Source organism: Hyperolius riggenbachi, chromosome 9 (assembly GCF_040937935.1).
Source record: "Hyperolius riggenbachi isolate aHypRig1 chromosome 9, aHypRig1.pri, whole genome shotgun sequence".
NCBI lineage: Eukaryota > Metazoa > Chordata > Amphibia > Anura > Hyperoliidae > Hyperolius > Hyperolius riggenbachi.
In genome coordinates this window covers 271,764,125-271,776,222 of record NC_090654.1, presented here as the reverse complement: position 1 = coordinate 271,776,222, position 12,098 = coordinate 271,764,125, and the positions used below count along the sequence as shown (strand labels likewise).

General features: G+C 42.0%; 1 protein-coding gene across 1 annotated transcript in view; it reads right to left on the bottom strand.

Moving 5' to 3' along the window:
- The window catches only part of TDP1 (tyrosyl-DNA phosphodiesterase 1), a 202,058-nt gene that overhangs the window by 46,493 nt on the left and 143,467 nt on the right, over positions 1–12,098 (bottom strand). The window contains exon 14 of the mRNA XM_068254565.1: positions 7,210–7,312. Coding sequence (XP_068110666.1) covers positions 7,210–7,312 — 103 coding nt within the window. The remainder of the gene's footprint in view (positions 1–7,209; positions 7,313–12,098) is intronic.

Genomic DNA, 12,098 nt, shown 5'->3' with positions numbered 1-12,098 from the left:
GCATTGAGTTTGTGTGAGGGTAAGGTTAGGTCATAGTAAAATACAGGCAAAGATTACTGATATTTCACTATTAGAATTTACTAGTGGAATATCAATAATTTTAGCTATGCTCCCCTAGTGGCTTTCTCTGGCGCCCAAATTAGCACAGCGCCCTTTTTAAATAGACCCTATTAAAGGAACCTGAAGTGAGAAATATATGGATGCTGCTATATTTTTTTCCCTTTAAACAATACCAGTTTCCTGGCTGTCCTGTTGATCTCTTTTGCTGCAATAGTGTCTGAATCACACCAGAAACAAGCATGCAACTAATCCAGTAAGACTTCAGTCAGATACATCTGATCTGGAAGCTTGTTCAGGGCCTATGGCTAAAAGTATTAGAGGCAGAAGACCAGCAGGACAACCAGGCAATATGCATTGTTTAAAGGGAATCTGAAGTGAAAATAAACTTATGATATAATGAACTGTATGTGTAGTACAGCTAAGAAATAAAAAAAATGAATTGCAAAGATATGAGTCTCATATTGTTCCCAGTACAGGAAGAGTTAAGAAACTTCACTTTTTATCTATGCAAAAGAGCCCCTTTGAGCTCTCTAATTTAGTCAGAGAGTAGTGCTATTTTCTGTAGTACTTATACATCAAATAAACAGTGAAAGACAACTTCATATAAAATTTTACTGTAAAGGTTCAAAGGCTCATTAGCTCAGCTCTGTTTCATAGTTTAAAAGACAGAGTGCTGTGTGTAAACTACAAACATGACAGAATGATGCAATGACATGAAGAAACCTATATAACAGTGTTCTCCCCAGAATTTTTTTCCAGCCGGGTGGCATAAAAAAGTAGCAGAGTGGGGCAATATGAGAGAATTGTATGTAAGGGGACTAGGGGAGATCAAAAACGGACTGGCACTAGATCATTGGTTGAACCACTGAGGGAACGGTGTAACCACTGTGCCTCCAGATTTGAGATCCAATGCAACAGCAACAAGAGAAAAGCTTCCGGGCACCAGTGGATAGCAGAAAAACACCTTTATTCCATCCTCAGTACAAAGATTAAAATGAGATGTTATAGCCTAACAGTCTGTTTCGCAAAGTCTAGCTCTGCTTCCTCAGAGGCAAGAAAAATGACATCTTTAAACATCACAAAAGCACTTAAAATAGGCTTACCACTCCAGGTGTCACTCCCCCCAGCCGAATGAGCATGAGAACGCCATCCCGAACCGCGGCCATAATGAAGCCGCCTTCTTCTCCTTTTAGGCTGACACACCAGGACGGGTTGCCTGGACAACCAGACGCCCGTCAAGACACTCCCCCCTGATACTGCGGCTATTATTTTGGACTGCGAGTCTGGTAAGGTAGGATCCCCATTGATATGCCCCAAGGGGGCGGGGCTTTCCTATGGCGGCGGCTCGGGGCAGTGTCTTTTGACATCTGCTCGGCTGGGAGGAGCGACATTTGAGGATGTATACTCTATGGCGGGTTGCCCTGACTACAGGACGCCCGCCGGGCCACTCCTCCCTGATACCGCGGCTTTCAACTACGCAATCCGCGTAGTTTCCGGCTTTGGACACGGAATCCCCTATGACGTGCCCAGAAGGGGCGGGGCTTCCTTATAGCGGCGGCTCGGGATGGCGTTCTCATGCTCATTCGGCTGGGGGGAGTGACACCTGGAGTGGTAAGCCTATTTTAAGTGCTTTTGTGATGTTTAAAGATGTAATTTTTCTTGCCTCTGAGGAAGCAGAGCTAGACTTTGCGAAACAGACTGTTAGGCTATAACATCTAATTTTAATCTTTGTACTGAGGATGGAATAAAGGTGTTTTTCTGCTATCCACTGGTGCCCTGAAGCTTTTCTCTTGTTGCTGTTGCAAAATGAGAGAATGCTGGGCTGGTGCTTCTGTACGCAACTCCGCTTATGGCATAAGAGGAGGTGAGCTGATGACAGCCGGGTGCTCACCAAAACCAGCCGGGTGCTCATCAAAACCAGCCGGGTGGAGCACCCGGCTAAAAGAGCCTGGGGAGAACACTGACTGAAAATAAAAATCTGAGAAATTTTCTTTGCTACTAATGTCCTATTAATTATCTGTACTACACATATAATTCATTATATCATAAGTTTTTTTTTCTGTTTCAGTGTCACTTTAAAAGGAAATACATATGTCAGCCTCCATATCCCTCTCACTTTATGTCTTATACTTCAAGTAAAATCAAACTGGCTTAATTTGTTACCTGCATTCATCAAATCTCAGTCTGAGTGGAAATTAAAATATGAAACATTCATCAGTTTCTGTCAACATTATTAAGTGTCTATTTTGGTTTACAGCGCTCAGAATTACAATTTAATCAATGTTCCCCCTGATGTCGTTTATTGAATGATTAACTTTTTATTAAAATTCAAATAATTACATAATAGCAAAGGAGAAAGTGAATGCAAACAGAATTCCGTAGCCTTAATAAGTAAGCACATCATTTAACTCCATAATTACACACCAATTTCTTAAAGAGGATCTGTATGAAAAAAAAAATTCCCCTGGGGGTACTCACCTCGGTAGGGGGAGGCCTCTGGACTCTATCGAGGCTCCCCGGGTCCTCCTCCATTCCACGGTGGTCTCACTGCAGGTCCAGGAACGGCGGCCAAGTAAATATTTACCTTCCCGACTCCAGAGCAGGCGCAGTACAGGGGACCCGACTGAGATTGGCTGTTTCCGCCTATTTCGGAAAGCTGGGAAGGTAAATATTGCACAGTTTGATAAATTGTCGGCTGTGCTTTCTATGGGCCAGAGCGAGACTACCGTGGGACGGAGGAGGAAGAGGAAGCCTCGATAGGATCCAGAGGCATCCCCCTACCAAGTTGAGCACCTCCCAGGGGCATTTTTTTTTACAGAGTCTCTTTAAGGTGGATTTCCACGCACTAAAACTGTCACCAATGGGGATCAGGACTCGATACCTAAGGGGGCAGTTTTGGGCACGAGTTGGGCATACAGATGCAGCCCTCGGCGATGGCCAAGCAACATGTACTGTTGCCATGGGGAGAAGAGGAAGGACAAAGGTACGGGACACGATGGAGCTACTTTCAATGGGCGGGGCATGAAGGGGAACAAAGAGTTTAGGCATCACTGTTTCTTAAAGCAAGGCTGAAGCGAAAATAAACTTATGAGATAATGAATTGTAGCAAAGAAAAAAAAGTCTCATGTTATTTTCCACTTCAGGAAGAGTTAAAAAACTTCAGCTGTAATCTATGCAGAAGAGCTTCTCAAAGCTCTTTGACCCATTGGGTCCAATACAGTCCTGTTTTCTGAAGCACTTCAACAGCCAAGAAACAGTGAGAGACGGCTTGAGATAAGGTTTTACTGCAGGAAAGTTCAAATGGTCATTAGCTCTGCTCTGTTTTACAATATAATATAATGATTTATATGTGTAGTACAGCTAAGAATTAGAACATAGTAGCACAGATGAGTCTAAAATTGTTTCCGGTACTTCCGTTATCTAAGCAAAAGAGCTTCACTGATCTCTGACTAATTTAGTCAGAGAGCAATGCTGTTTTCTGAAGTGCTTATCTCAACCTGTCTCTCACTGTTTCTTGTTTGTTTTTCTGCCAGGAAGTTAAAAGGGTCATTAGATTTGCTCTGTTTCATCGTTTAAAATACAGTGTGAAATTTGTAAACTGGAAATATTATATAGAAAAACAGCTATATAACTGAAAATAAAAATATGAGACTCTTTTCTTTGCTGCTAATGTTCTGTTCATTAACCACGCTACACATACAATTCATTATATCATAAGTTGTTTTTTTTCTCTTCAGTGTCACTTTAAAAGACAGAGGCCCTCTGCAATTCACCTGGCCACCATGGGGACACACACAGCCCAGCACGCAAAACTGGGGATCCGGCTGCCCATAGCCTCCAAACGCGCGCCCCCCCCATGCAAAAACGCCTGGTCCTTAAGGGGGGTTAGGCGGCCAGTCCCCAAATGGTTAAACCACCAGCAAGCAAAAGAAAAATACTCAAATTATTTTGAAATTACTTTTTCACCTACTTTGGTCCTTTTTTTAGTTGAAAAGTGCTGGCAAGATATTTTAAATCAGAGATGAAAAATGATCTACTAGGAGAAAACGCAGGTGAAAAAGTAAATTGCATATCGGCCAAGAGTGTGGATTCTGAACCTGCGAATAGGACTGAATGATGCAATGCTATAAATAAAGCTACAGTATATAACTGAAAATACAAATATGAGACTTGTTTCTTTGCTACTAAGGTTCTATTCCTTACCCATACTCCACATACAACTCATTATATCATACTTTTTTTTGGCTTCAGGTTTATAGTGAATCTGAAGCGGCCCGATATAAAGAAGTTACATCGTTACCTGGGTAGAAAGAAGCCTGCTCTAGACGGTTCAGAAGCTTTCCTTCTCCTTTTCGACCCCACCAGATCCCCCATACAGATCCTCTGAGTATATCCAACAAGAGATTGTCTGACACGTTCCTGTGGTCATGCGATCATTCTCAAATGTTTACTCCCTCCCTCTTCTCCTGATTTAGTGATGAGGTCGCAAGGGAGGAGCCTCAAAATAGTAGAGGGAGATGGTGCCGCATATGCATCAGTCACTTTCTTCTTTCTGGCTGCTGGAGGGGCATGACTTCCTGTCCTGTCGGCTCCTATGGAGTGGGGGGGGGGGGGGGGGGAGGGGCATTGCTTTGGTGCCGTGGGTTGTATGATGCAGCATGGGAATGCATTGTAGGTAGATATGGGATGCAGCATGGGGAGGGAGACTTGTCTAGTGGCGGCATCCATACCCCCGGAAATGCGCAATGATGCTGAGAGGTCTCTGCAGACCGGTTAGGGAGGGATGACATCACAATATAAGTTAAGCATTCTCTGTAGGTGAGTATGATGGGAGACTGAGAGGAGGCAGTTAAAGAGGCCCTGTGGTGATGTATAGCAGAATGCAGTAAATTATTCAGGATACCCACTTTTATGTTGAAGGACAACTGCAACGATAGGGATATGGAGGCTGCCATATTTATTTCCTTTTAAGCAATATCAGTTGCCTGACAGCCCTGCTGGTCTATTTGGCTGCAGTAGTGTCTGAATCACAGCAGAAACAAGCATCCAGATAATCTTGTCAGATCTGACAATAATGTCAGAAACACCTGATCTGCTGCATGCTTGTTCAGGGTTTATGGCTAATAGTATTAGAGGCAGAGGATCAGCAGGACAGCCAGGCAACTAGTATTGTTTAAAAGGAAATAAATAGGATAGCCTCCATATCCCTCTCGTTTCAGTTGTCCTTTAGGCATCCTTGATTCAGCATCAGAAACTCATCCTATATCTATATATTGCTGTATATCGGTATGTAGCCTCGCCCTCCCAGTGATGTCACAGCCTAGGCTGTTTAGATATGTGGAATTCTCCTCCCAGAGCATTCTGGGAGCCCAGGTATATTTTGTATTGGCTTCAGAATTCTCAGAAACAAACATTCCACAGAGCTGCACCTGACAGGACTAATTATGTCAGCACCTGCATTACATTTCAGAAATTAAATCTGGATGACAAATGATTTTACAGTGGGCATGCACTGACTGAATCATTTATACATGAATATAAAAAAATCATCAATTTTAGTCATCCCGTTATTACTCTTTAAAGAGACTCTGTAACAAAAGTTAAAACTTTTTTTCTACCATCCTACAAGTTCCTAAACCTGTTCTAATGTGCTCTGGCTTACTGCAGCACTTTCTACTATCACTGTCTCTGTAATAAATCAATGTATCTTTCCCCTGTCGGACTTGTCGCCCTGTGTCTGGAAGGCTGCCAATTCTTCCGTGCTGATCTGTTTATGCACAACCCTCTCCAGGCCCCTCTCTGCACACTCCAGTGTGTGTGTTATTTACATAAGCCAGCAGCGTCTCTGCTCTCTTATCAGTGAAAAGAGAGCTGGATAAAAATCCTCCTCTGTAAATAAGGCCCGGTTCACATTAGAGTATCCTGTCCAGATCCGCCTGATCGGATCCGGACCGTATACTGTACAAGCGGAACGTACGTTCCGCATAGCAATGCGAAGGCTATGCCGACGTACACATACGTCCGTTCCGTACAGTACCAAGCCGGACCGGATCCGGACTCCGGACACTTTTCCAACATGCGCTATTTTTTGGTCCGGGTCATCCGGCCCACGCACCCGGACCGGAGCCTGACTGCACCATCCGGATATAGAAAACCAATGGGAAACGGAAGCAAAGAACACACTGGCTACAAACACCTGACGTTCTACCCCACTTCCTATGCGTATTCTAGCGGCGATTTTGGATGGGGACACATGGGCAAGCATTTTGGAGTGGAGCAGCAGTGACTTTTAACGTGCTGTAGCTGTTGGCAGTATGTCGGAGGTGGAGGTGAGGCCTAAACAGCGGAGGACCTGATTCCACAGGTGCACCTTCTGCTGACCTCCCAGACCCCAACAATTTTTATCTATTTCTACTCTCTTTTGCCAAACGGATCCGGATCGCATCCTGATGTACACCTGATGCAACCTGACCGGATCCGGATCAGAACCGTACGGTTCTGATCCGGATCCGGTCAGGCCATCCGGTCCGTTTGGCAGAGAAACGCAAGTGTGAACGGGGCCTTAGGCTGTGAAAGGAGCTGGGCTGACACATACTGAGGAATTACAGACAGGAAGAAAGGATCAGCCTCACAGCCTGTCACTAGTATTCAGTGCATGAGAGCTGCAGGGGACAGAAGGTAAACACACAAGTGATCTCTTGAGATACAAAAGGAGGGGTGTATACAGCCTGCTTGTGCATTGGATGTATTTTCTATGTGTGGACATGCTGTACATCAACCTACTTCCTGTTTTGGTGGCCATTTTGTTTGTTTATAAACAAACTTTTTAAAACTGTTTTTGACTACTTTTAATGCGGCGGGAAGCGGCGAAATTGTGACAGAGGGTACTAGGAGATGTCCCCTAACACACTGGTATGTTTACTTTTGTGCGATTTTAACATTACAGATTCTCTTTAACTGCTTCAGCATCTTCTAAACACTGAAACATCCATTTCGAGTGGAATCCTCCTCTAGTTAATCCAGAAAGGTATGAAAGAGAATACAATTTGTACACAACACTAGTAATACTGTAAGAGCAGTAATTTCAATACAGGCCAATCACTTATGTACAGTATATAGGATAAAACCTGTAAATAAAAAATATCTTACAAAGGCTGATGGCAGGAAGAGGACCCCCAACTCGTAGGAGCGGATGAACAGCTGAGCCCCGCTCTTCTCCAGCGCCCCCCACGCAGCTTTCGATAGATTTGCACTGAAGAGAAAAAACAAAACAAAAACAAATCTGAACATTAAAGAGAATCTGTATTGTGAAAATCGCACAAAAGTAAACATACCAGTGTGTTAGGGGACATCTCCTATTACCCTCTGTCACAATTTCGCCGCTCCTCACCGCATTAAAAGTGGTTAAAAACAGTTTTAAAAAGTTTGTTTATAAACAAACAAAATGGCCACCAAAACAGGAAGTAGGTTGATGTACAGTATGTCCACACATAGAAAATACATCCATACACAAGCAGGCTGTATACAGCCTTCCTTTTGTATCTCAAGAGATCATTATACACAGGCAGTGTGCATAGAGGGGCCAGGAAAGGGGAGATGCATCACAGAACCACAACACTGAAGAACTTGGCAGCCTTCCAGACACAGGCTGACAAGTCTGACAAGAGAGAGATAAGTTGATTTATTACAGAGACTGTGATAGTGGAAAGTGCTGCAGTAAGCCAGAACAAGTGCTGCAGTAAGCCAGAACACATTAGAATAGCTTTTGGAACTTGTAGGATGATAAAAAACAGGATGTAATTTTTGTTACGGAGTCTCTTTAAAGTGGTCTGAAATTCTGATATAACATTCAATAAAAATGTGTTTTTCTACGTTTTATTATTCATACAGTTATCATATTTGCTTTTGTGCACAAGTAATATTGTCTGTCTACAGATTATATGTTTCCAAAGTGTAGTTTTTCTTGCCCTGAAAGCTGCCATTGAATTTTATTCTAACTGCTTTTTATTATATATTAAAATCTTCTAATGAGTCGTTCTGAACTGTGTGTGTGCCTGATGCAAACATGTATCAACATTGGAATGCAAACAAAGATACTGTTATCTCCAGTTTGGATGTGGATTTGAAGCGGAATAGCAGGACAAAGTGCTTTGTTTAACCATTTCAATGATATTCTGCTAAAAACATTTTCTGGGACAGTAGCTTTAGAGGGAACCTGAAGCGAATAAAATTTAAAATAAAAACATGATGTTCCTGCAAATGAATATTACATATTAACCTCACCGTCAGTTCCTCTCAGAAGCTCACCATTTTCTTCTTACAGTGATCCCTTCCAGTTCTGACAATATTTTGTCAGAACTGAAATATAGCAGTTACTGTCAGTTATTTATCAGCAGCTGTTAGTCACAACTGAATGTGCAAGGTAATGCCCATGTTTCCCTATGGCTCAAGTGGGTGATATTACAGTTTAACAGTGTGCTGACCAGGAAGCTGTTATGGGGTTCTGACCATTTTTTAAAATGGAGGATGGAGAATTCCATTGAACACAGTGGACAATTGGGATGCAGGAGAGGAGCAAGGGATTGAGGGGTAGACTACACAGGAGGTAAGTATGACCTATGTATGGTTATTTTGACTTTTTATTTTCACACACACACACACACACACACACACACACACACACACACACACAGGTTTACTGGGTGAAATCAGGACAGCACTATCCGGATTCACCCGAATTCGGATTTGAGCATCCCTGCTGAGGAGTCCCACAGTGCATGTGTAAGGAAGGCATTGCCTGTAAGTGTTAAACTGATTTATACATGTATTTCCTACTGAGCGCCTCCTGAACAGTCCATTCTGTGTATGTTTGCAGTTTTGCAACATTTGCATTGTCATTTTCCAGTCTCAGCATATTCTATTCTGCTGCATTTGAATTTCACAAACAAAGCGTAAAAAAAAAAAAAAAATACATTTTCATACGCGGTTTGCTTTGCGCTCACACTGCGGCCATTGAAGAGGTTACGTACCCATTTCTACACTGTCAAAAACTAAATGTTCTTTTTTTTCTGCGTTGTTCTTTAAAGGACCACTATCGTAAAATAAATAAATAAATTAAAATGTAAAATGTAAAACACATTTAAACACATACAAATAAGAAGTACATTTCTCCCAGAGTAAAATGAGCTGTACATTACTTTTCTCCTAGGTTGCTGTCACTTACAGTAGTTAGTTGAAAGCCAACAGATCTGACAGGTTTTTGACTAGTCCATCTCTTCATGGGGGATCAGTATTTAATTTATTCTTCACAAAAGCACTCCCTGAAAAGGATCTATACAAAGATGCAGGCCGCCTCCCCCCCCACACCTGTTTGCACATTATTCCGGCAGTTAGGCTGAGCAACTGCTGTTCGCTAAATGTTTTTGAATATAAAGAAACCCCTGAGAATACCCCATGAGAAGATGGGCTAGTCCAAAACCTGTTGTTTCTGTCAGATTTCTACTACCTACTGTAAGTGACAGCAACATAGGAGAGAAGTAATCTATGACTCATTTTACTCCAGAAGAAACATGCTTTTTATTTGTATGTTTTTACATAAATTTTAAAATGTAAGAATTTCGTGACAGTGGTCCTTTAGCCGGCCTTGGTGTTTATAATAGGAGAGCGCAGAGGAATCCTCCTGAATAAATGGATTATCATTATGTAAATACGGAAGCATGCTCTTCAGTCAGGTCTCTAAAGCTCCCTGTTATTAACAGAGAGACGTATCAGCCTGTCAATCACTGGATTCATTTCCTGTCAGCTCTGCTGTAAGTCAAGATATAACACTGCCAAGGCAGAGAGCAGGGGGAGGACAGTGCTTAACCACTTCCTGTCCCTATGACGTGAAAATAAGTCTCTGCACTCACCTCTCTACAAAATCTTAGATAACACAGTTTATTTATCTCTGACCTGATAACATCACTACAGAGTTGAAAAGGAATTAGAGCAAACCCCTCTCCTCCTCCCAGGGAATTCAATGGCAGAGTTAATTAGTAAACAAGTTTAAATTAAACATTCCACGAGCAGACAGTAACAGGTTGTATACATTACTTAATTGTTACATCTAATACATTATCAAAACAAGTGAACTGTTTAAATAAACAGGAGGGATAGATAAATAAAATGTGTGGGTTTAATGTAAAATAGAACTGTTTCATTTAAGCTATAATGTAAGAAAGTGGAAAAATTGTGTATTTTTTCACCTTTTCCCTTATTTTCCTTTTAAAATGCATGGGAAATAAGGTAATTACTAAAAACATATCAGCCACAAAAAGCTTAATTTGTCCAGAAAAAAACAATATATAGATCATTTAGTTGTGATAATTATTGATAAATCTATTGCCAAAGTAATCAGAACTGAGCTGAACTGGGAAAATTACCAGGGTAGGGAAGTGGTTAAAGTGTACCCCAAATGGTATCGGAAAAAAATGAGAAACTTACCCAAGAAGAGGGAAGTCTCTAGAACCTGCATAGGTTTCCCACGTTCTCCGGCCCCCACTCTTGCCATGCACGGAAACACTTAAATTGAACCTCCAGACTAAAATTCGACTCAGCAGCACTAAAATGGCTTGGTGTTTCTTTAACAGTTTCACAGCATCAGAACTTTATTTCTCTTATACAAGCCTCATTTTTAGCTGCACAGAAGAAAACTGCCAGGGCATTTTTCCCCTGATACTGTGCAAAGCATGATGGGATTTCTGATGTTGTTGTTCTCGTTCTGCTGTTTTGTTGCAATTTTGTTTTTGTTTACATTTTGAATTTGACATTTGAAGCCTAGCGTGTGCAGCTGGGAGGGGTTATCAGGACAAAGGACGGTTGGAACTGTGTCTTATGCTCCCTGTCACCTCCTTTCAACCAAAAAGATGGCTGCCCCCATGACAAAGATGGCAGCCCCCATGAATCACAAACATTTGCCTGTTCTTTTAAAACGGGGTGGGTATAAAAATTATATTACCTATCTATTCTAATTAACATAACTAATGTAACTTAATGACAGTATGTTTGTTTAGGCTGAAGTTCCCCTTTAACCAAGAGCGGACCTATTAGGAAGCCACCTAAATCAGGTGATTCAGGCGGCAACATCTAGGGGGGCGGCATTTGGACAAGCAGTTTGGGCCACCTGGGGCCTGCCTCCTGTCCACTCTCCCCCCTGATCGTGTGCAGCGATTGGCCCAAAGAATGGTGTGGTGGTCCCGCCCGTGAGACAATCGGAACAAGTTAGCAAAAGGAGCAGCAGACGGCTGTGATTGGCTGGTCTGGGACTAGCACCCCTGCCTGATTGGCCACATGCCAAAGCTTCTTCTCTGACTGGCCATGGTGATCTCTCGCCGGTGATGGGGATTATATTTGATGGGGATTATATTGGGGGTATATGATATGAGCAGAACCGGACCTGCCCATAACATATCTGACAGAAGCTTGTATGCATGGCCACGCTCCCCACCATGTACTGGATGATCTATTCAAGAAAGGTAAAGATTTCTCATGGGAAAGGTTCAATGCTGGGTTGGAGGGGAACCCGAGGTGAGAGCGATATGGAGGCTGACATGTTCATTTCCTTTAACCACTTCATCCTTCAGCATCGTTTCACCTTATGCATCCGAGCAACTTTCACCTCCATTCATTCGCCAATAACTTTATCACTACTTATCACAATGAAATGATCTAGATCTTGTTTTTTCCGCCAACATTTAGGCTTTCTTTGGTTGGTACATTTTGCTAAGAATTATTTTATTATAAATCCATTTTACCAGGAAGATTAAGAAAAAAATAAAAATAAAAAATTCATTCTCAGTTTTCGGACATTATAGTTTTAAAATAATACATGCTACCGTAATTAAAACCCATGTATATTATTTTCCCATTTGTCCCGGTTATTACACCGTTTAAATGATGTCCCAATCACAATGTATGGAGAAAGAGATTGAGTTGTAGACTACACGGAAGTATGATGTGTGCATGTTTATTTTGACTTTTCATTTTCAGTTCAGGTTTTC